Source organism: Saimiri boliviensis, chromosome X, assembly GCF_048565385.1.
Source record: "Saimiri boliviensis isolate mSaiBol1 chromosome X, mSaiBol1.pri, whole genome shotgun sequence".
Lineage (NCBI taxonomy): Eukaryota > Metazoa > Chordata > Mammalia > Primates > Cebidae > Saimiri > Saimiri boliviensis.
The window spans coordinates 50370551-50396179 of record NC_133470.1 but is presented as its reverse complement, the minus strand read 5'-3'; the positions used below and the strand labels follow the sequence as shown (position 1 = coordinate 50396179).

Below are 25629 nucleotides of genomic sequence, written 5' to 3'. Positions count from 1 at the left end.
TGTAGAAATGAATCGGACCTAGACTCTGATTCCAGAAAAATTCTCACGCAGGTAGGAAATCAGCCAAGACACAGAACAAATCAATACAGAGAGAGAGGGGGGACTATGGAGAGGAGGGTCAGGGAAGTGTTGCCTGAGGACATGCTACATGAGCACATGGGACTGGAACTTACTTCCCTCTCCAGACTATACTGCCTCATAAAAAGATGAGAATCACATAACCACCACCCAAAGAGAAAATAAGACATTTTCCTCTAAAGAAGAAGAGATACCAGGCACAACCACAGCCACCCACCTACACTCATAGGCTCAGCTGGACCAGGAATAGTAGGGAGGCTCCACCTAAGTATCCATCCCAATAACCTGGGAAGTCCCAGCCACTTTCCTCCATTAGGGCACTTCAAGTTCTCTAGGTCAGCTCAGAGGTTTGCTAACCTCAGCAGATTTTATTCTTCCAGTTCCTGAAGGAACAGAGAAAATATATCTGAATGCAACAGGCATTTCTGACAGCTCCTCTAGTCAATGGTTCCAGATTCCTATCAGCAAGTTGCTCAAGTTCTAATGGAGGAGGAAGACATAAGACAAGGCACCAGTGGTACAGTGTGATAACTTCTGAGAGAAAAGATGTGGGAGCCCAGAAGAGAGAACCGTATCCAGTGTGAGGGTTTAAAAGGGCCTCCCAGAAGTGATGACATTTGAGCTCAATTTTCAAAGTGACAAATGGTTAGCCAGCTAGAGATGGAGGTCAAGGTTATTGCAGCTGCATTTGAAATACCATCTAGAAGAACTAGAATTAATCTTTAATTTTAAAAATGGTTAAATACACCATGCTACATCCATACTCTCCAATTTATATTCCACTGCATCTCCAGTATGTAGCACAGCACCTGACATGCTATAGGCATTCAATAAATATTTGTTGAATAAATTAATCCAGATGAAGCAGTAAATATCACAGAAAGGGGGTTAATATCCATATTATTCAAAGGTCTTCTACAACTCAAAAATAAAACTATAAACATAAATAATAATTGCTACATGTCATCCTCACAATAATCTGATAGGGTAGGCTCTATGACTGTCTCATTTTGTATATGAGAGATCTGGAAATAAGTAAACCAAATACCTAAGGTCTTTTGGTGACTTGGTGACTTGAGTGAGTCTGACTCTAGAGTGTATACTTTTAGCCCAGTATATTTTACTATCAACCCACCCCAAAAATGGGCAAAAAGTAGACCATTCAGAAAAGAAATAGACAAATGATGAAGAAACATATGAAAAAGCACCCAGTCTCATTAATAATGAAAGAAAAGCAAATAAAAGCACACTAATATACCATTTTTAGTGCCTATAAGATTAACAAAGATTTTTAAAAATTGAAAATAACAAATGGTATTGGTGAGTTTGTGAGAAAACAAACACACATTTACTCTTATACACCACTGGGTAGAGGGTAATGTATAACACATGTATAGGGCAAATTGGCAGTATCAAAATTTTAAATGTCTATTACCTTTAGACCCAGGAATTATTTTATTTTAGGATATTGCTTTCTAAAAAAAATGCTCTCACAAATGTCAAAAGATGTTTATTGCAACATTAATCACAATGGAGTGGGGGAATCCTTGGGAATAACCTAAATTTCTATCAATAAGGGAGTGTTTAAATAAATTATAGTGCATTCAGATTTTATAATTATAACTTCACTAAATATAATGATTTTAGATGGAAAGACCTCCATGGTATATTGGCATATGGTTGAATTTAAAAAAAAAAAAAAAAAAAAAGGAAGGCCAGGTGCAGTGGCTCATGCCTGTAATCCCAGCACTTTGGGAGGCCAAGGTGGACGGATCACCTGAGGTCAGGAGTTCGAAACCAGCCTGACCAACATGGAGAAATCCCGTCTCTACTAAAAATACAAGAATTAGCCAGGCGTGATGGTGGGCACCTATAAACCCAGCTACTCGGGAGGCTGAAGCAGGAGAATCACTTGAACCTGGGAGGCGGAGGTTGTAGTAAGCCGAGATTGTGCCACCGCACTCCAGCCTGGGTAACAAGAGCAAAACTCCATCTCAAAATAAAAAAGAAAAGTAAAAGGAAATTGTGGATCAATATGTAGACTATGGTCTTATTTATGTAAATATAATATTAATGATGACAATCTACTCCATGGATGAAATTATCTGGTTATAACATGGTCCTGCTGCCTTACAATTGATAAGGGAAGGGGAAAAAGAGAGTGACAAAAGGGAAAGAAAATGAAAAAGGGAGGAGAAGATAATAGAAAAGATAAGACAGAGAACTTCATATTTTTAATTGTTTATTCTGAAAGGAAGAGAAGAGTGTGCATTCTGTAACTAGATTGCCTAGGTTCACAGTTGGGCTCTATGCATTCTAGTTGGGAAATTAACAGCAAGTTACTTCACCTCTCTGAGCTTCAGTTTCTTCATCTGTAACACAGAGATAATAGTACCTATCTTTTAAGGTCCTTATGTGGCTAAATTAATCCATGTAAAGCACTTAGTGAAGGGTCTGGTGCATTGTAAGCACTTAGGGAACAGTAGCTGTTACTTATTTGGACCAGGCATTGTATTAAGTGTTTTCTGTACATGATATTACCAAATTGTTACAACAACTGGGGAATCTAGTCTGTGGAGGCTGACTGTTAGAGCTCATAAACCTAACACCATACTCTAGGTCTGACTGCAGAACCCTCCCAACTTGTGCAACAGTCACTTCTGGGTTTTATTGCCCTCCTTTATAGTTGAAGAGATCTACAGTCAGAGACGCGGTTTTGCTCAAGATACCCTAGCTCTACGTGGATGATCTGATTCCAAAGCCCAAATGAGCTAATTTTACTGTTCTAGAGAGGGAAGGAAATAGGGAATAGCCAGAGCTGAGGGAGGGAGTAGACTGGAGGGAGGGGCTACTTTGGGTTTTATCTCTAGCAAGGAAAGGACTGAGATACCTTTGGGGCCAATGCAGGGCCAGGCCAGCAAAAGGCAGGATGGGCGGGGCTGAGCAGGAGGAGAAGGGATAAATGCCAGGTCCTAACCCACAGTAGCCACCCGTCGTTCGTTCGTCCTCAGTGCAGGGCAACAGGTAAGAGCTGCTTTCACCCTGGTGCCCTCTCTCTCGTCTGCCAGTTGGTCTCCCATGGCTGTCCACACTTGACTCTCTGGTCTGAGTAGATCTGACTTTTCCTTTTGTTTGTTTCTTAGAATCTGTCTCTGTCATTTTCTTTTTTTCTCCCATATCTCTTCCTGTCTTTCCTCATTTTCAGCTTTCTTCTCTCTTTTTCCCTTTGTTTCCTTTGTTAGTTTTCAAGATCATTCATTTCATTTCATCATTCTCTGACACTCTTGCTTTCTCTCATTTTTCCCTCCTCTGAGTTCTAACTGTATTCTTTTCTCTAAATTTCTTTCTCTCCCCCTTTTTGTCTCTTTCCTCAGCTCTGTATCTCTCAGTCGCTGTGTTTCTGTCTCTCTCTTCCTCTCTATCAAGAACAATGGCTTAATATTTCTTCCTGCAATTCTCCATTTCTCCCTCCCTTTGACTCCCTCTGCCTGCTGGGCTGATAGTAGAGTTCCATGGGTCAGGGCCCAGAGCCTAGGGGTGAAGGGCAGAGCTAGGAAGGGAAACTAAGGAGATGTGGGGGTGATGGGAATGATGAGTTGGGTAAGGAGAGATTTGGGGGAATTGAGAAATGAATAATTAGAAGAAATAGTGAAAAAAGTGGAAGAGGAATGTATTGCTACTATACAGAAAATAAGCAGATTTCTATTCTCACCCTAATTCACTGTGAGACCCTAGGCAAGTCATTCACCCTCTAAAAAAAAGGCTTGGCCTATAATTTCGACCACCCTTTCTAGTTTTGATTTTGTGATCTTCTAAATTTTCCTGTTTCTAAGAATTTCTGATTCTCCAATTCCAGGTATCTAAAGTTCTGTATGATTCTTCAGTGGTGGGAAAGGGGTACTAGAAAGAGAAGTAAGGCCTGATGTTTCTAACTCCTGAAGAGAAATTACCACTTCCCCTCCAGACCTAATTGATTTTTGCAAAGCAGGCCACAAAAGGAGGGGACAGGGGTGGAGGAGACAGGGGATGCTGCAATGAGCATTTTCTGGCTCTCTGCTGGGGTACAGTTGTGGTTGGCCCTTTTGACCTGTGGGACTACAAATTGGGTGCTGACGTGAGACAGAATTTTTAAAGGCATAGGGAAAACCTTTGAGTAATGATCTGTTACTTGGTCTGAAATTTCACCATCATCTCTTTGGTTAAAAGTATTATTTTAAGAAGATGCTGTGCTCGCTTCGGTAGCACATATACTAAAATTAAGAAGATGCCTGGCAAGCATTACCACACAGTAGGTACGTAAATTATTAAATGGTAGAGTAAATGAATATTCAACCGTATCTGAAATTCCACTTTAGTTACAGCTCTGTTTCTTTGGTTAAAGGCATTGGTGACAAATGGCGTATGACCTGGAAAGAGGCCTATGTTAGTGCGGCAGAGGAGATAAATGTCTACAGTCAGGCCCTCAGTCAAGAAAAAAGGGCAGTAATATTTGAATCACAGATCCATTGTGGTTATGAATCTCTGGAACCAGATTGTCTAGGTTCAAATCCTGCTTCTCCTATTTACTAGCTTTCTGATCTAGACAGGTTACTTAATCTTTTTGGGCTTCAGTTTCCCTATCATCACAGAATTGACATGAGAACAGGACCTGGTACAGAGGGCTCCGTGAGTGTTTGACTACAAGAACTAGGTAGGATCTATGAAATTATGTAGTCCAATGCTAGTGGAGAAACCGAAGCCCAGAGAAGGGAATTACAGAGCCCAAGTTCACACAATAAATTGTGACAGGATTGGGACAAGAATCAGTCTCCAGCTTCCCAGACCCAGCCTGGTGTATTCTTAATGGGACTTCCCTTAGCTGTACCTTCATTTTTTCTACATGGAAAATAGAGAAAATAAAAACAATAAAGTCTATCCATTAAAAATAATAGCTAACTATTTTTCACTGTCTACTCTGGGTTAGGTACTCGGCTAAATATTTTATAAAGATTACCTTAATAAATCTTCACAACATTCCTGTGATGCAGATTGTCCTTGTTACCAACATTTTCCAGATATAAGAGATATAGTAGAGAAGTGACTTTTCTAAGGTCCCAAAGTTAGTGAGTGGTAGAGCCAGTATTCAAACCCAAGTAGTTTGGCACCAGAGCATATGCTTTTTATACCCTAAATTGACTAAAATGCTTCCCTGATTCAATTTTACTCACTCTAGCCTCTTGGTAGGTAATGAGATGGAACAGAAACAGAGCCCATGGTAGCTAGACTACAAGGTCATGGGTATGATGATGGCCAGACAGAATGAGGCAGAGCAAATTTCAGGAAAGGAGTAACAGAACATGAGAAACGAAAACAGGAACTTGAAAGAACTTGAGAATTCAACAAATCCCAAGAAGTGGTCTATATTTTCCCAGGACCCTGAACCTATCATGGCCAAAAGCCCCTTAGTAATGATGAGTATTTTAAATTTCTCCTGTTTTTATCTACAGGACGTAGGCCTTCTCCACCATCCCAAGGCAAGACTGGACTTTGCCTCCAATATTGGGGGCTTTCCTTCCCCCTACACACCCCAATGTTGTTGGCATCATTGTTGCCAATATTAACGTTGGGGGAAAGAGTTTATAGGAGCCTGAAGCCTCGTCATCTGCCTTGCCTGCCTCTTCCTGGGCCATCCACTTCTCACCACCAATAGCCAGGGCCAGCTCTAGCCAGATGCTCAGACGTGATTCCAGGAAGGGGCTGCTCTTCTCTCCCACACCCTGGTCTTGGCTTGGGGAGTGGTCAGACCCCCGTGGTGATAAACTCTAGCAGCTTTATCTGTGGTGTGCAGGCTCATACTCAAGTGCTTGAGCTTTCACAAGCAGACAGGGTAAGAGAAATGCGTATCTTTAGACATGAGGTAGGCACTGGATCCAACTCCTTACTTACCATGCAAAGTGGGCATAATTACCTCACATTTGACAGCTGATGAAAGCCCAGACTCAGAGAGGGGAAGTGATTTATATAAGAACATCCAACAATGAAATTGGAGAGCTGGAATTTTAATAAGAAAAGCTAACATTTATTGAAGATTTACTATGTGCCAAACACTACCTTAAAGGCTTAACTTGGGTTGTTTCATTTAGTCCCTCCAACAACCCTTCGGTCTTTTCCAGTTTCAGGGCCCACATACCTTGGCCCCACATACCAACCCAAGCTGCTGTGACAGCCTATGAGAGAGGGAGAGGTTGCTCTAGGATGGAACAAGAAAAAGAAGTTGCTTTGTAAGGTGGGGGAGGGTTCTTGCTCTATGAGATCAGGAAGGGAGGGAGATGAAGGAGGTTGCCATATGAGGACAGGGCCATGAGCTGACCTGTACCTCACAACATAAAGCTGAGGGTGCTAGGAGATTCTACTCAGTAACTTTCTTCACAGTGTCAAGGCTTTAGTCTTCCCATATTCTTCCAGGTCTTTCCCATTGTACTGTCTCTTATCGTGTCTCACTTTTTGACTCTCTTTCCAATTTACCCTTTTTCTTTACTTGTTTCTCCTTCTTGCTCTCTCTAGCTATCTTTCTCTTGGTGACTCTCAGCTCTCAATTCCTCTTAACCCTCATCCCTTCCCCCATAGTCACTTCTGTCTCTATCCTTTGATCTTGTCATTTTCTCTACTCTCTTCTCTCTGTCCCTCAGTCTCTCTCTCATCTCCCTCAATTAGAGCCATGATCCTCTTCCCCAAACTCACTTAGCCTTTCACAATTTATGGTAGCATTTCTTTTTTATCTTTGTGTCTGACTGATTCTCCATACCTGCTGGATTCTCTCCTTGCCTGCTCTCAGTTTTATGAATCTTTGTATAAACCTCTAGACTCACTGACCTCTCCTCATGTCCCTTTTGTGTCCCTCGGTCTGTCAGTCTCTGCCTTTATCCCTGTGTGCACTGTCCCCACCCCCTTTTTCTTTGTTCATTTTCTTTTTCTCTCAACTCAATCTCTGTTCTCATCCCTACCCTGTGCCTTTTCCCTCTACCTTTGATCTCTTTTTCTCCCTCAATTTCTGTTCTTCTAGCTTAACCACCAGCACCACCACATCTTTGTTCTCTCTACTTTCCTCCTTTCATCTTTCCTAAATTTTCTTTTCTTCTGGCTTTTCTCCTAGTCTCTTCTCCTTCCCCAATTTCAGACTCTGTTCATTCATCCGTTTACCCCACAATTCAACAAATATTTATTGAGTGCCTATGTGTCATTTGCTTTCTCTTTTTCTGATCTCTCTACCCCCTTTCTCTCCTCTGTCGTGGCCTCTGCCTCTTTCACTAACCCATAGACTATGTCTTTGTATCTTGTCTTCCAGCCCCCTTGGGACTTGCTTTTACCTCTTCTTATATGCGTGCTTATCCAAGAGCCAGGACCAAATTCAAAGGCAGCAAAATATCAGACTGGTGGCATATAGTCTGTAGGACCTAGGGCATACCCTTCCTTCCTGTTCCCTGGATTTCTATAAACTGATACATATGACCTCAAGCTCCTTCTCCTTCTCTGGCTGATCCTGCTCAGGAAACACCCTGGGCCAAGCCTCAGGAGCTCTGCCCAATGACATATTTTTGCATTAACAGGCTTGAATCGTCACTTGGCTAAGACCAACATTCTTAGAAAGATTCTTGGTTTTAAGTATTGATCAAAGGGTTAGTGGGTTGGCAGCTCTCATCCTGCCACACAAAAACACATTTCAGTGATCCTCATCATCACAGAGGTGGTCAGTGCCAGGGTGTGAGTCAGAATCCAGGCTTTCTGGCCTCCAGTTAGAACTCTTTCCTTCACCCCTTTGCTTAGTAGTCAGTCTCCTATTTCTTCCTCTCTGATGTCCTATTGATACATGTTAACATTGGGAAAAAAGTTCTTTCCCTGGAAGGGCAACAAGAGAATCTCTGAGGAGGGCAGCAAGTTTTGAGTGGGAAGCTAAAGACAAGGTTCAAATGATGGAATCTCATCTTTTCCATGTCTTCTGCAGAACTTCGGGTTCAAGATGGTGACTGCCGCTATGCTGCTACAGTGCTGCCCAGTGCTTGCCCGGGGCCCTACAAGCCTCCTAGGAAAGGTGGTTAGGGCTCACCAGTTCCTGTTTGGTATTGGACGCTGTCCCATCCTGGCCACCCAAGGACGAAACTGTTCTCAAATCCACCTTAAGGCAACAAAGGCTGGAGGAGGTAAGAAAAGGCTGCTAGCAAAAGGGGAGAATGTTAGGGTCCTGGAGTAAAAGTCCCAAGTCATACTGGCCATCTTTGCCTAAAAATTAGGAGAAGTCATGGGAAAAGTGTCAAGACACAGTTAACTGGCCCCAAAATATACCCAGGATCTGTCTTCTGCCAGGTTCTCTAGAAAGAGTCTCACTCTCATGTCCCTCACACACTATACTCCGGACATGCTGAAACTACTTAAAATTGCCTAAATCAACTATTGTATCAAGAGTTTGGTACCTTTGCTCCTGTCAGATTACCTTCTCCTAGACCCTATACTGGAGAATCTCGTACTTCTCATTTGACACTAAGCTTGGCCATCATCTCCTCTGCAACGCCTGCTTAGACCTCCAAACTGTCTAATCCCAATTCTGGCTCATGTCTCCTCCCTCTTCTGGATTTCCATAGCCCCTGTACTTCCTCTATCCCAGCACTGTTCACAGTGTGTCTTCAGAGTGTGCTATTCCCACCAGCTTAGTAGGTCCCCTAAGGGGACCAGACTCATCTGTCTCTGTGTCTCTACAATAGCCTGAGATAGGTCTTTGGGGGTACATTAGATCTCAGTAATCATTGTTGAGCTGAACTTAAGACTAGAAATGCACCCCAATTAATCTCTTGCCTTTGCATAGATTCTCCATCTTGGGCCAAGGGCCACTGTCCCTTCATGCTGTCGGAACTCCAGGATGGAAAGAGCAAGATTGTGCAGAAGGCAGCCCCAGAAGTCCAGGAGGATGTGAAGACTTTCAAGACAGGTTGGAGTCAAGTTCCACCTTATGCAACCTTTACTCCTAATGCTTGAACCCACTACATCACTGTCCTGAGCTAGGATAATACAAAAGCAGCCAGTACACATCCCATGATGAGAAGTCCAGTCTTTCCAGGGGAGCCATAGTAGGCAACAGTTTAGACAATATCCTGATGCACACCTTTCTTGACACATGCACATGTACAGGCTCCTGAAATGTTTAGTAATTATTCTAAGATGATCCCTCTAGAATTTTGACTCCTTTTTCAGGTGGATAAATTGATCCCAATAGGCTGGGATCCCACATTTCAGACCACTCTATGAGAATATGGATTTGCATGAAAGAGAAAGAGCTGAGTGTAGGTACCTCCTTTAACCAGGATGCAGATCCTCAGGTTAACTTAATTCGTGCAGACCACCAAGATAATCACACTTGAAAGATGTCTACACTCTTAACATCTTTCATAGGCCCCTTTGGGATATCATTAAGGGCAAAAACTTCAAATTGACATTTAATGATGTTTAGAAAAGAAGAGTAAGGTGCACTTCCTGCATCTACTTTCTAAATGCAGGACCAAGGGTGGCTATCCCAGTTACTCATCCAAGAGAAAATCCTAGTGGGGAGAAGTATGATTCACCTTATGGAAGGTGTCCTAACAATGTAATGGTCTCCATTCAGGGAGATATATAGAAGCTCACCTTGCAGAAGATTTCTTCTCGCTGCAGAAGGTGTTTCTACCTTATAAACTTGAATTTTCACATGTTGCATTGAGCTTAAAGAGGACGATACATGCTTTCTTTTTCCCCCATTCTCTTCATGATCAATGAATCAATCTCACATTCCATCTCAGATCTGCCCAGCTCCCTGGTCTCAGCCAGCCTAAGGAAGCCATTTTCCTGTCCCCAGGAGCAGGAGCAGATCTCTGGGAAAGTCACACACCTGATTCAGAACAATATGCCTGGTGAGTTTGCTGCATTCTAAACGGGCTTCTGTCATAGTCGGGGAAACGCCACAGAAGGGCTTTGGAATCAAAGGAAATTTGAGTTTAAATTTTAATGCTGGCACTTGCTGGATCTAGGTGATTTGGCAAGTAAGACAGTTTCCTTCAGTGAAATTTAATACCTACCTCAGTAGGTTGCCATGAGAAGAAAATAAAATTACATTTATAGAATTGTTTCTAATGAGACTTCATTAAATATTAGGCTTACTCCCATTATTTTTACCCCATGCTTCCCTCAAAACCTCTCGCCCTTCATAGAGCACCTTATCCCCATTCTTGTACGTGTTTATATTCATTTTCATAATGGCATATACATTATTTTCTAATATAAAAGGAATATGATTCAGGGTAAAATATTTTTCAACATATACAGGAAAGTATAAGAAAGAAAATTTAAGTCATGCAGAGTTCCACCATCCACCATTAAGGTTTTGTTATATTTTTTTCCAGATATATTTCTATGGCTACACACACACACACACACACACACACACACACACACAATCTGCTCTTTTTGCCACACTCATGCTTTTGTTAGAAGTGTGATCTTATTTTACGTGGGGTTTGTTATGCTGTTTTGTTCACTTGACAATATGTCATGAGTACAGAATGGATGCAATATCATTCAGTTAATCAAGCACCTATAATTTAGGTCGTTGTTTCCAATTTTTTGTATTCTTTCAGTTTAGATTGTACATTGGTTTTACATACATACAAATGTACTCCAAGAAAATGTATAGTATTATTTTTTTCAGTTTTTATTTTTACCTAATAATATCTTGCTATATATTTTGCTCTGTGCATTTTTTTTTCACTCAACAATATACCTTGGAGATGCTTCCACTTTAACACATATGTATCTACCTTACGTTTCAATGCTTCCAAATATTTTGTAGTGTAGATATACTAGAGATTTGGCTACTCATCTGCTTGGCTGCTTCCAATTTTTTCTATTACAAACAGTGGTGCAACAAACATCCTTGAATGTACCTCCTTGTGCACACAGGCAAGTGTTTCTCCAGGATAGACATGCAGAGGTGGAAATTCTTGGTATGTAAGGGTGTGTAAATTTTTATATTAATAAATATTGTCAATTAGCTCTCCAACATGGCTGTATCAGTTATCAAGGAGGGTATCCATAGTCTCATACCCTTACCAGCACTTGATATTATCAAACTTTTACATCTTTTTTTTTTTTTTTTTTGAGGCAGAGTTTCACTCTCGTTACCCAGGCTGGAGTGCAATGGCGCGATCTCGGCTCACCGCAACCTCCACCTCCTGGGTTCAGGCAATTCTCCTGCCTCAGCCTCCTGAGTAGCTGGGATTACAGGCACACGCCACCATGCCCAGCTAATTTTTTTTTGTATTTTTAGTAGAGACGGGGTTTCACCCTGTTGACCAGGATGGTCTCGATCTCTTGACCTCGTGATCCACCCGCCTCGGCCTCCCAAAGTGCTGGGATTACAGGCTTGAGCCACCGCGCCCGGCCGCAAACTTTTACATCTTTATCAATTGATAGGTGAAATTTTGTGTGCCTAGTTTTATTTTCCCTAATTAAGAATCTTTTTCTATATTTATTGAATTGTCTGTTCATATTCTATGCCCATTTTTCTGCTGGGTTGAAAATTTTCATGGTAATTTTTCAGAGTTTAGACAACAAATTCTGAACGTTAATCATTGGTTAAGTATGCTGCAAATATTTCTTTAGATATGTCAGTATGTGCATTTTAAAAACTTTTGACACATATTTCCAAACATCTCTGCAGCAAGGATGTTACCAATTTGCACCTCCAGCAGCCACCTAAATTGCTGTCTGCAACGTGATTTCTGTCTCATGTAAGAGTTTTAGAGTTTAACAAGCCCTTTGGCAAATGTTATTTCAATTTCTCCTAGAAGAAAAGTTACTTCATTTTTAGTGGTAATGGTTAAAGAAGTAGGCTCTAAGTTACTTACTTAATGAACACTTGCTTGCTGCATGACCCTGGTCAAGCTACCTAACACTTAATGGCCCAGTTCTCTCATCTGTAAAATGGAGATACTAATAGAACTGTCCATGTAGCGATGTTGTGAGGAATAAATTAAATATTTATAAAGTTCCTGGGAAAGAGTCTTACATATATTAGGCATTAGTTAAATGTTAGCTATAATAATATAATTGAATATTGGCTATTTTTATTAGTAGTATTATAACTATTACTACTATGGCAGTAATAATACTACTATTACCATGTGCCATTTGTTAGTTTGGATATATTACATGTTGTTGGTTGTCAGATGCTCACAACTCTCCAAGGAAAGTTGCTCACAACTCTCCAAGCCTGATTCTACAAATAAAGAAATTTAAAGTAAGAAAGAAGATTCTTGACTTGTTCAAGGCCACACAGCTAGGAAGTGGCAAAGAGATTGCTAGAAACAAGATCTGTTGCTATTCCTTCCACTAAGACTGAAAGCAGTGATTCTAGTAAGGAGGCTGCCACACCAACCCGGGAAGACAGATAAGGTCATGAGAAAGTCTAAGTGAATGTGTGAATGAACTACTGGGTGAATGAGTAAGCAAAAGGATGGCTGAATGAAGTAGTGAAGAGTTAATGTGGTCCAATAAGTCAATAACTCAGCAAATAAATGAATATGTGGAAAAAGAGTTGGAGAATTCAAAATCGGCAACATGGGTAAAATAAGACTAGCCAGGAACAGACTTGAAATGAATTCTTTTCATCCTCATATCTGCTCCTGCAGGAAACTATGTCTTCAGTTATGACCAGTTTTTCAGGGACAAGATCATGGAGAAGAAACAAGATCACACCTACCGTGTGTTCAAGACTGTGAACCGCTGGGCTGACGCATATCCCTTTGCCCAACATTTCTCTGAGGCATCTGTGGCCTCAAAGGATGTGTCTGTCTGGTGCAGTAATGATTACCTGGGCATGAGCCGACACCCTCAGGTCTTGCAAGCCACACAGTAAGTAGTAGGCTCTCAGCCATCAGCAGTGGCCAGAGGAGATGAAAAACCACACATTAAAAAAAAAAAAAAAAAAAAAAAAAAAAAAAAAAAAAAAAAGGCAGAGCTAGCAGTGCTGGCAGTGGAAACCTGGGTTCTACCACCACTTTATTTTGTCCAAGCTCCTCCAGCATATCTATTCCTTGGATATGAACAGAGTCAGTCAACACACCATGTTTCCCAAACTCTTGGGTGTCCAGTGCTATGGAGGGGAAGGATGGGAGACCAAGCAAAGCCACTCTGCCTGAGTCTTTAATCTAGCTGCAGAATTTGTATTGCCAGAGATGGAGTGTGACCTCCTCTAGGTCTGCCAAACTACTCATGCACAACCTAGCTTCTCCCTTTCTCCCTAAGTACCTCAAGTTCTAGAAGGAAAGCACATGTCTCCCTATCCTCCCCATTCTTCCGTCTACTTTGTCTCATAGGACACAGTTTACATAGGATCACTAACTCAACACTGACTCCCATCAAGCAAGGGAAACCCACCCAACTCCTCGATGCCTAACAAGAGTTTTTGCTTCTCCTTTTCTCCTGTTTTCTCCTGGCCAGGGAGACCCTGCAGCGTCATGGTGCTGGAGCTGGTGGTACCCGCAACATCTCAGGCACCAGTAAGTTTCATGTGGAGCTTGAGCGGGAGCTGGCTGAGCTGCACCAGAAGGACTCAGCCCTGCTCTTCTCCTCTTGCTTTGTGGCCAATGACTCTACTCTCTTCACCTTGGCCAAGATCCTGCCAGGTAAGCCTGAGGCCTGAGCTTTGCTCAGGGCTGATATCCAGCAATACAGCATCCAGTTTCACGGGTTCCATCACTCCTTCCCTGTATTTGGAGTTCTTTCACTCCTATTGTTCTTCCTTCTTATCTACCTTGCATATCCACAACACTGGATGATTATATACCTCTGCTTTCTTCCCTTCTGCACCTAGGGAAGAACATTACTGGGGAACATTACCCAACCTCACAGAAGGGAAACACTACAAATTCATCACCTCCCAACTCAACTGGACTCTTGACACACACAAATGGTTATTTTATATCTCCACAGGAGCTTTTTTCAACTTTTTCTCCTCTTCTAAAACCTCTGGCTACCTCTTCCTTCACACTTAGTAAATAACCTCACATCTTACTTCACAATAAAAACAGAAGCCCCCGACAGAGAATCCTTATTTATTGCCACCAAACCTACACACTTACCTAATTTTTTATCTACCCTTGCCTCTTTCCTTCCTTTTACAACGAAAGGCACATCTCCCCTTCTGCCTAAAGACAATTCCTTCACTTGCACACTGGTTCCCATATTTCCAGGCTCCTACTCTCTAGTCACTATTGTCCTTACCTCACATGCTTTGCTGTCCTTCCACCATGGCCCAATCCAGAATGAATACAACTCTCCATCTTCACTATATCAATTCTAGGCTCATACAGTTGCTCAGACAGGAGTCACTAAAAATTCATAGTCTTAACCTCTACTGGGTTCTCCATGCTCTCTGGCAATCCCATTTCCCTGGTCAGTTCTCCAAGTTTCTGGGGCAGTTTTGCCAAACCACCATTATCCTCAGCCTTCCCGCACCCCATCCTCCCCCTTTCCTCAGCAGATGACTTCATGTTCTACTACATTCAAAATAGAATATACCAGACAGCAATGTCCTTGACTCCCAGCCACAAAGCACCTACAAACTCATAAGCATCTCCATGTGTCCTTTTCTCATCCTCACTCCTCTTCTGTCATAGTGGAAGAACTATCCTTTTTCTTGTGACTAATCCTTCCACTGTTGCTCTGTGTCCCATTCCTTTCTACCTCCTTAGGAATCTTGATTTATTAGCTCTCTCGCCCTCTCCTGTATCTTCAGCCTCTCCCACTCTTTAAACATGTTTTCGAGTCTCTTGTATCTTATTAAAAAAAAACATTGCCCTAATCCCTCATCACTCTCTAGCTACGGCTTTTTCTCTTCCCTCCCTAAAACAGGCAAACTACTTGAGAGAAGTCTCCACCTATCTACTTCTTCACCTCCTGTTGATTCTTCACCACAGCAAAAATATTACCACAACTTCTCAGAAACTTTTTTTGAGTTCACTGATAAGCCCCAACTAAACTCAACATCTCTAAGATTTTTTTTAATCCATCCTCTCCTCAACCATTAGAATTCAACTTCTTTTCATCTCTACTGCCAGCATCCTAGCCTGACTCAACATCATTTTTCAAAGAAAATTTTACCTTTGCCCTCATATAATCTATTCTTCATAGCAGTCAGAATTTTTTTAATGTGAAACTATCTTTCTCACCCACCACCCCCCGTCAAAACCCTTTGGTGGATCCCCATTCCCCCTAGGACCAAATCCAAATTTCTTATCACAGCTTCTAAAGTTCTCAGTAATCTGGTTTCTGTGTATCTCTTCAGCCTCAACTTTTTGCACTCCTCCTCTCTTTCATTCAATAATACATTCATTCATATACTCATTCACTTACTTATAAATCAGTCATCAGTTCATTCATTCATTCAAGAAATATTTACTTAGCATCTACTATGTACTTATTCTTATACTGGGCACCAGAAGCAGAGTGTCATGAAACTCCCAGTCTACTTGTCTTTTAAGCCATATTCTCCAGAAAGCCATAACCTATTTTCTCAGGTGGAGGTTATCCCTCATAAAAAGGCCACAGTTCCTTGATGGCAGTGCAGTTGGTGGCAGGGGTAGGGGGGATCCAGGAATCAACTCCCTCTACCAATTTCACATGCCCACCTCCCCCAACAGAATTACCCAGTAAAAAGCCCTGTATTCTTCGAGTCTTTCTGGACCTTAGTTTTCTCACTTGTACAGTAAAGGGGATGGATTCCATGATCACTAACAGGCCTTCCAGCTCTGACATGCCATGAGCTTATGATTTCAACAGTGAAAGCCTGATAAATGTCCATCCCTGTAACCACAAGCAAATGGATGCTACCTGGAACAGATGGAATTTCATCTAGACTAGGAAGAATCTAATATCAGTCCAAGTCAGCAAGCATTCCCTGTGGTAATCCCTTTTCCAAGTCTTGATCTTATATGCTGGGGAGAAGGAAAATAGGTTCTGTCCTCAAAAATCTCTGAAGTTTCTTGGGAAATTAAATGTTCTTCCCCCGCAAGGCAGTCAGAGGCTAGACCAGGGTTACAAATGACTCAAGAAAAGGATGTAGGGGTCAGAATTTGGGAACAGGGAAGTTCTTCCTAGGGAGAAAGAAGTGTCACAAAGGTTCCCAGAAAAGGAGGAAGCAAAGCAAGGTCTTCAAAGGGAAGAAGGGTTGGTCCTTTTCTTTCCCAGGTCAGACCTGAAGGTTGAAGTGGGAGTACTGGGACAGAAGCTTAAGGGTTATGCAACTGCTTCCTCAGGGTGCGAGATATACTCAGATGCAGGCAACCATGCTTCCATGATCCAAGGTATCCGTAACAGTGGAGCAGCCAAGTTTGTCTTCAGGCACAATGACCCTGACCACCTAAAGAAACTTCTAGAGAAGTCCAACCCTGAGACACCCAAAATTGTGGCCTTTGAGACTGTCCACTCCATGGATGGTATGTATATGTGTGAGTGTATGTTTACTAGTGCTGGTCTCACAAAAACCATGAGAAGGATGATGATGATGATGATGATAACATTGTAACTTCTAACAGTTACAGTGTTTATTATGTGCCAAGCAAAACTGTTAGTATTTTACATGTATTAATTCACTTAATTTTCTCAACAATTCTATGAGATAGGTGTTGTTGTTATTTTGATTTTTTTACATAAGGAAACTGAGACGTAAGAGTCATTTGTCCAAGGTCACACAGCTAGTAAATGAAAAAAAGTGGAGGCAGCTATTACATTCATCTTATAGCTAAAGAAACTAAAGTTCAGAGTTGGCATCCAATTCACCTTGAGTGGCTCAGCAAGTTGGTGCTAAAGTGAGTATCTGCACCCTAACACATATAACTCCAATTCCTTGAGCAACACTTCTCTTATTAGAAATAATATGTGAATCAATCATCCCAGTGTCAGGTTTCTATGAAGGAAGTTTCACAAACCATTGCCTAGGACTTTTTTCAAGGTCCAGTATGAAGCATTGGGGTCAAAACAGGTTTTAAAGTCAGAGAGACCTGGGTTCAAATCCCACCTTTGACAATTACTGGCTATGACCATGAGTAACTCTTTAACTGTCTAAGCCTCAGTTTTCCCAAAGGTAAAATATCTGGTTGTAAGAATTAGAGATGATGGAAACCATTCTAGCTATTATGCTTTAATAGAAATAAATGATCTTCACACTCCTACCTCCTTTCTTCGCTCAATTGAAACAATGCACAAAGCTTTCTATTGCTGGCCCTGTTGTATAGAAATCATGTGTTTTAGGCATCCCTTTATGGAATTATTTAAGTGAAGAGGATCTCAACTCATTTCACTTTGTCACTTTTCCAACTGAAACAAAAAAGTCCATAGTATTCCCTGATTCAGCTATCTTAAGTGGACACACAGGCTCTAAAACCAAACTATCCATGTTTAAATCCTAGTGTGACCATTTACTAGTTTGGGCAAGCTTCTTAATTGCTCTGTGTCTCAGTTCTCAGTTGCTTATTTGCAAAATATAAGTGATAATAATTAAATAGGTATGCAAATTAAATGAGTTAATATATGTAAGGAACTTACTACTATGCCCACTCCCACATTTCTAACACTAGCAATAAAGTAAAACTATCCTATCCCTTTTGTATATTTCTACCACTGAGACTATTCAAATTCATTTCTCTAGTGGAAAACATGTTGGTACCGTTCTACCTCATTGCATTTGCAAATGAATAGTTCTTTATTTGCCTATTTTTGGGGTACAAACTCTGCCCAAACATTTGATCCTTGGGCTGAATCTCTCCTACTGAAATGATGCTTGAATCATCACACTGTCATTTATCTCCGGTTCCACCTCCTGTAGTTGACTCCCTTCAGATTGTCCCACCAATTGCTCATATTTCTAAATTCTGGCCTGGAACCCTTATTTCCACCTGAAGATGTTTCTTCTGTATTACAACTCCTTGTTTCCAGGGAGTACGGAGGGATACACACAGACTTGCAGGAAAAACAAACAAAGGAGGCAGAGAGAGGCTGAACATGGCAGAAACAGGAAAACAGACATTGTCAGAATGAAGTAAAAATAGAAAGAATCAAGCCTTGATCCCAGGCTGAAGAACACACAAACATGTATACACCAGCGCGTGCGTGCGCACACACACACACACATACACACAGAGAGAGAGAGAGAGAGAGAGAGAGAGAGTGAGAGAGAGAGAGAGAGAGAGAGAAGGAAGGGATGGAATATGGGCAGTGGATCCATACACAGAGATTAATAGTTCTAAATGAAGGTGCACATCCTCCTTCCTCTCTACAACATCCTTTTCCAACCCAAAGGCATGGATGGGAAATTCCACACTAGAGACAGAGCTGAGGAAGGGTTATGATGTCCTACCTCTATCCCTTGGCTTTGCTCAGGTGCCATCTGTCCGCTGGAGGAGTTGTGCGATGTGTCCCACCAGTATGGGGCCCTGACCTTCGTGGATGAGGTCCATGCTGTAGGACTGTATGGGTCCCGGGGTGCTGGGATTGGGGAACGTGATGGAATTATGCACAAGATTGATATCATCTCTGGAACTCTTGGTAAGTGAATGCTTTGGGCCTTCTTATATACTCTCCAGGGAGGAGACCCCTACAAAATTCTTTTCTCCCTCCTCCCCAAAGCTCTAGGGCTTGTTTGGACAGAATTCACAGCCTCAGGTTGCTGTCCTCCTAGACTCCCTCTCTCCACTCACATCCCACTGCAGAGTTGATGAGAAGGTCTGGGAGAGTTTTTTGAAAAGACCTCGAGCTAGGCCAAATAGCTAGATTCAACTTGAGAATGTGAAGAGCTGTGTTTCTAAACTCCTCCCCGATCCTAGCCCCAAGCTGCATCTTAGCTCCACTCCTGACCCTATCCAGCTAAAGGTCCCCACCCAGCTCCTGCCTATCTAGTCATTGCATATGGCAAGACTTGAAAGTCCTATCTCAAAGCAGCAAAATTATCAGCTCTGACTGCCTTGTCATGGACAGATGAGCAGAGGCCTGGGAAGAGAGCCTGGAGCCCCAACCTCTGGTACACCCGCTTATGTTATCTGACACATGATCCTGTTCCTCTGGGGACTGATTATGGGATCTGTGTTTATCTTCTTCCTTTCTTTATCCAGGCAAAGCCTTTGGCTGTGTGGGTGGCTACATCGCCAGCACCCGCGACTTGGTGGACATGGTGCGCTCCTATGCTGCAGGCTTCATCTTTACCACTTCTCTGCCCCCCATGGTGCTCTCTGGAGCTCTAGAATCTGTGCGGCTCCTCAAGGGAGAGGAGGGCCAAGCCCTGAGGAGAGCCCACCAGCGCAATGTCAAGCACATGCGCCAGCTACTCATGGACAGGGGCCTTCCCGTCATCCCCTGCCCCAGCCACATCATCCCCATCCGGGTGAGAGCCCCACCCTGCCCATTGCCCTCTCCACCTCTTTCTTCTGGGAGCCTCCCCATTCCCAACAAACCTACATTCATTCCTATCTTCAATTATTTGCTTTCCTGCTAACCATTCCCCTTATTGCCAGCTTTGTTTCCCTTTTTGAAAAATTATCAGCCACTCTGGATTAACCAGTCTTTTCCTTGCATCAGCCATTACCTCAGGTTTATTAGATTATCCTAACTCTAACAATAGTGAGTGCTCACGACCTCTAATTCAGAGTTTTTCAAACTGGATCAAGATAATTAATGGTTCACAAAATCAGCTTAGTGGGTTATCATTGGTTTTTAAAAAAGAAATAAAATAGAAAATGTTGGAGTACATCACACATGGTAAGGGTATCAATTTGTGAAAAATTTGTTTTCGTTTCATATATGTGCATATATATATATGTGTAGGTATATGTGTGTGTTTATGGTCCTGGTGTAAAAAGTACTTCTTATTCAGAATTTAGGACAGAAAAATAAAATCAAAAGTCATGGGACTAGCTGGTACTTTGGATCTTCAACTATGAGAGTTTACTGCCTTTAAAAATGAACTGCTACTTCTTTCTTAAATGACATGTATTTGTGTGAGTCAGCAAGCCAGGGCAGGGAAAGGACACTTATTTGTGACAATTTTGTGGATGAGAAATAGACACTGCTCTTTAGGCTAACCTAGTATTTTCTTTAAACACTTATTTTATGAATTAACTTAGGGACAGCACCCCAGAATTGGCATGGTGGGGTTATCTTCTCACCCAGAACCATCCCAAACTAACATATTAGCTAAGTAAAATCAGTGTGCTTGCTCCACAAACAACTTCCAAACAGGGCTCCTGGTACCACCTCCGCTCCATCCTTTTCAAACCCAATTGCTAGCTCTGAGCTCCTCCTCCATAGAAATTCTGGAGCTGCCACTAAGCCCCTAGTGAAAAAGAAAAATCTGTCCCAAAATTCAGTGATGTTCCCTGATCTAGTTCCTTCTACCTACTTAATGGAGCTAGTGATGGTGGAGCCAGGGTGGCAGGTACTGACAGGCCTTTCTCCTGGGTCCAGGTGGGTGATGCAGCACTCAACAGCAAGCTCTGCGATCTCCTGCTCTCCAAGCACGGCATCTATGTGCAGGCCATCAACTACCCAACTGTCCCCCGGGGTGAAGAGCTCCTGCGCCTGGCACCCTCCCCCCACCACAGCCCTCAGATGATGGAAGATTTTGTGGGTAAGTTCTCAACATAGGTACCTCGCTCCCCAGAGCCTCAGGATCTGAAAGAGAAGCTGAGAGGACAGAGGCCATTAGTTTATAAAATATTTCTGGAACATCTAATGTGTGCCAGCACCTACACTAGCATCACAAATAACTGAGAAACAGCCCCTAGACTTGTAGGGCTTCAGTTTGGTTGGGGATACCATAGTCGACACAAACAATGACATTAAAAGATCAAAGCTCCACAATGACATCAAAGCTCCACAAAGGCAGTGCATAAGAGTTGTTGGAGCAGAGAGGAGGGGCCTGACTCAGCATGAGGGATCCAAGACAGGCTTCCTAGGAGAGGTGACACATGAGCTGAGTCTTGCAAAGTGAGTGGTATTAAAAGAAAGAGGGCATGGAAGAAGTATTCCTAGCAGAGGGAAGAGCAGGAAGAAAGGTGAGGAGAGTGAGAGGCAGCCAGGGATATATCAAGAACAATAAGCAGGTGGTATTGGAATGCAGGGTCATAGGAATGGAGTGGGGCAGGGGAGTCTCAATCCATGAGTCTACAAAGACAACACAAGACAGGGACCGGATTGAAAGGTTTGTAGAGCTGAGTAGTTTGGGTTTTACCCTGAAAATGCCAGTTTAGTCACTTCACCTAAAGTTTGCTGGATTTCTGTTGGGTGCAGTTTTTAGAGCAGGTCCTGACATTGAGCAGGTGCTCATTCCAGGCATGTTGGATGAAAGACATGCAGGCAATTGATGGTCTAGCAGAGGAGCCAGATATAGATGGTACTGGTTCAGTATGATGAGCTCTAGTATTCTGAGAGCTAGAGGGAGTGGGCACATTATGGCTAGAGAGAGTAGGAAGGATGAAATTGGAGAGGCTTTGTGAATAAGGAAGTTTTTGTGATACATGTTGAAGTACATGTGTGTATGTTGTGAGAATATTCCAGAATAAGGGAATTCCATGAGCAATGACCTAGAGACAGTAAAGCAGGGGGCATGTATTGAGAACATCATTCTGTTTGTCTGAAGCATGGGTAGCATGAGAGTTCAAGGAAGACAAGCTAAGTAGGTACCATTCATTCATTCATTTAAAAACATCAAATAATGCTGGCTAACATTAAGTACTTACCGTGTGCCAAGCACTGTTCTAAACACTTTACACGTATTAACTCATCTAATCCCCACAACAACCTTATGAGTTAGAGATGCTCTCATCATTTCCATTTTGTACATGTGGAAACTGAGGTATAAAAATATACAGTCACTGATCCAAGGTCACACAGCTACTAGGTTGCAACTAGGTCTGTCTCTACCTCCATGGTCATAACCACTCGGTCTACCACCTCTCTAAGCTGATGATCCAGACTCCTGGGCCTTTTGTTCACTATTCGCTATTGCTCTGGACTTCAATTATAGAGCTCTCAGTATTCTTGGTTCTCTGAATGTCTACTTAGGCTGGACTTTTGTAATAATATATGCGAGGCATCCACCATGTCTCTACAAGTCCCTAAATTCCACAGCCAATCCATCCTGAAATCTTGAAAAAGATCTCTAGAATCTCTCGAATCCATTTGCTTTTCTCCCCTGCCCCTTCTTTAATCCATGTCAACATGGTTTTTTCCTAATTTCCCTGCTTCTCTCTTGCTCCTCTCAAATCCTTTCACCAGGCTGACCACCAGAGGAATTTTTCTAAAAACTTGATTATATTGTTCCCTTGCTTAAACCCCTTTATGTCTCCCTCCAGACTCTAAAACAGTGGCCTCCAAGGTGAGGTATACAAGATGATCTACAGGATGAAGGAACAGAATATGTATTATAATTTTATGGGTTTTTTAATCTTAAAAATAGGAAATCAAGCATTGATACTGATCTTTAATATATAGACTATTATACATGCATACAACATATAAACAAATATACAGAGATTGGAGGTATATGCTAAAACATTTATACTGATAGGCATGTATACTCCAAAATTTGGAAACCACTGACCTATAGGACAGAGTTGAAGCTCTTCAGCATGGCATTCAACGCCTTCCACATGGTGATCTCTATGCCCTCACCTCCTCCCCACATGCATTTTATTTTTCCAGCTACCACGAATGACTTGTCCTTTTTCTCTGCTCTCTTACCTCTGGGACTTGGCTCATGCTGCTTTTGATTGGAATGCCCTCCCTCACACTTTCCTCTGGCTTACTTTCCTTCATCTTCTAGACTTAACTTAGGCATTCTTTCAACAAATATTTACTGAGTACCAACTGTGAGCTAGACACTGTTCTAGGCACTGGGGATGCAGTAGTAAACAAATCAGACACAAAATTCCTACCCTCTGGAGCTTACATTCTAGTGGAAAAGGATAGTCAAAAAACATTACTGAAAATAAGCAAATTAAGTAGCACATTAGTGCTAAGTGCTATGGGAAGAAATAAAGCAGGATAAGGAGAATGGGATAAGGGGGCAGGGGCGAGTTCAGAGAAGGGTTGTGGTATTAGAGTGGCAAGGGTAGAGGATGCTGAGGTGACACTTGAGCAGCTTTGAAGGAGGTGGAGTTAGTGAGGCAGATCTAAGGGAATGGCATCCCAGGAAGAGGGAACAGCCTGAGGAAGGGAAGACACGGGAGTATTCCTTTTATATTTGAGGAACAGTAAGAAGATGGGTGTGGGCGGAGTGGTGTAAGCAAGTCAGAGACAGAAAAATTGAATATATAGAGGCAATGTGGGACGAGATTGTATACGGTATGGTAGTCCATCTGAAGGATTTCGGCTTTTACTCTGAGAGCCCTTCAAAGGATATGAGCACAGAACTGATATATCTGACTCAGGTTTTAACAGAATTGCTCCAACTTCTATGTAGAGAATACACTAAAAGGAAGCAAGAGTAGAAGCAGCGAGACCCAAGAGTGGGATGCAGTAATATCCCAGGTGAGAGATGATGCTGGCTCAGACTTGATCATAATGAAGGCAGTAAGAAGTGGTCAGATTTTGAAGGTGGAACCAATGGCCTTGGCTGATAGATGGGATATAGGGTAAGAGAGAAAGAGAAAAATAAAGGATAGCTCTGAAATGTTTGGACTGAGCAACTGGAATTGCCATCCACTGAGATGGGAAAACTGAAAAGTAGAATGCTTGGTGGAGGGTAGGGACATGAGTAGCTCAGCTGTACTCATAAGTTAAGAGATGCATACTAAACATCTAGGTAGAGATGGAGATAAGCCATTGGATATACAAGTTTGGAAATCAGTAGAGAGGTGTGGGCTGGAGATTAAAATTTCAGAACCATCAGCATATAGATGGTCTTCAAAGTCATGTGACTAGAAAAGATGAACAAGGGCATGAACACAGAACAGGCCAAGAACAGAGCCCTGGAACATACCTGGGGTACTTCCTCCAGCTAGGTCAGGTTCCTCTCTCTGGGTTCTCACACCCCCAGGTGGATCCCCTATCTCAGGTTTCCTGGTCACAGCACCAATGACACAGTATAGTTACTGTCATTATCATTTTCCTCATAGGGCTTGGAGTTTCCAAGCAGTCATTCTTGGGCCACAGCACATCCTATACTTAGGGAGTATGGCCTCAAATTGGGTCAAAGGAGAGCTTCCCAATCTTTTATAATATATATCCCAGCACTCAGATTCAAATGGTAATATTCATGGCACACACTGGAGCAAACAGTAGGCTACTTCTGACCCTGAGACACCTTGAAGGGTTGAGGGGATCAATGTCTTGGCTCATCTGTACTGTGACAGATTTGAAGGATCTAGTCTAACCAATTCTTTCTCTCCTCTCCCCGTACCACCTTCAGAGAAGCTGCTGCTGGCTTGGACTGAGGTGGGGCTGCCCCTGCAGGATGTGTCTGTGGCTGCCTGCAATTTCTGTCACCGTCCTGTACACTTCGAGCTCATGAGCGAGTGGGAACGTTCCTACTTTGGGAACATGGGGCCCCAATATGTCACCACCTATGCCTGAGAAGCCAGCTGCCTAGGATCCAAACCCCACCTGCACTTCACTTGGGTCCGGGCCTCTTCCTGTCCTCTGCTTTGTTGTGTGCCTCTAGCTGAATTGAGCCTAAAAATAAAGCACAAACCGCAGCATGTGTAGCCTTTTATTGGGCAGGAAACAGACAACTGCACTATACCTGACTCCCTCAGACAAGTGGCAGATCTGTGAGGAAACCGTAGGTCACTTGTTGGTCTGACCATTCCATTTTACCAACAGGGAAGCAGAATGAGAACGAGGGAAGAAATGTCCAAAAACTACACAGTGAGTTGCACAGAGCCAGGATACCTGGCAGATTTACTTGAAATGGCTCTCCCCCAATGGTTTCAATAAAAATCCAGAGATTGGGCCGGGCGCGGTGGCTCAAGCCTGTAATTCCAGCACTTTGGGAGGCTGAGGCGGGTGGATCACGAGGTCAAGAGATCGAGACCATCCTGGTCAATATGGTGAAACCCCGTCTCTACTAAAAATACAAAAAATTAGCTGGGCATGGTGGCGCGTGCCTATAATCCCAGCTACTCAGGAGGCTGAGGCAGGAGAATTGCCTGAACCCAGGAGGCGGAGGTTGCGGTGAGCCGAGATCGCGCCATTGCACTCCAGCCTGGGTAACAAGAGCGAAACTCCGTCTCAAAAAAAAAAAAAAAAAAAAAAAAAAAAAAAAAAAAAAAAAATCCAGAGATTGACTCTTCACTAGTAATCTGGGCCCTGGAATTCTGGGCCCAAGGTAGCCCCTGAAGCCAGTAGATGAGGCAGCCCTGACCAAACTTCCTAGAAAGGAGTGGTTCCCCAAAACCAAGAAGGTATTTTCCAGAAGGGGATATGGAAGTCTTCCTCAATCCATTATCCTTTCTCTCTCCCACAGCATCTCACAGAACAGGATCCACCAGTCCCATTTTC

General features: G+C 42.6%; 1 protein-coding gene across 1 annotated transcript; it reads left to right on the top strand.

Moving 5' to 3' along the window:
• Positions 1–2992: 2992 nt before the first annotated feature.
• On the top strand, positions 2993–24824 carry ALAS2 (5'-aminolevulinate synthase 2). Its single transcript, XM_003943697.2, has 11 exons — positions 2993–3102; positions 8060–8255; positions 8915–9037; positions 9882–9992; positions 12768–12990; positions 13579–13763; positions 16395–16574; positions 18517–18681; positions 19245–19513; positions 20593–20755; positions 24539–24824. Exons 2-11 carry the CDS (start codon positions 8075–8077, stop codon positions 24700–24702), a joined length of 1764 nt encoding a protein of 587 aa, XP_003943746.1. The 5' UTR covers positions 2993–3102; positions 8060–8074; the 3' UTR covers positions 24703–24824.
• Positions 24825–25629: the final 805 nt, after the last annotated feature.

Excerpts from the sequence above, each read along its gene's own strand:
- ALAS2 (XM_003943697.2), top strand. The coding sequence starts at position 8,075 with ATGGTGACTGCCGCTATGCTGCTACAGTGCTGCCCAGTGCTTGCCCGG. Across the intron at positions 12,991-13,578 it reads CAGGTCTTGCAAGCCACACA|GGAGACCCTGCAGCGTCATG; the intron begins GTAAGTAGTAGG and ends TCTCCTGGCCAG. Across the intron at positions 20,756-24,538 it reads GATGATGGAAGATTTTGTGG|AGAAGCTGCTGCTGGCTTGG; the intron begins GTAAGTTCTCAA and ends TACCACCTTCAG.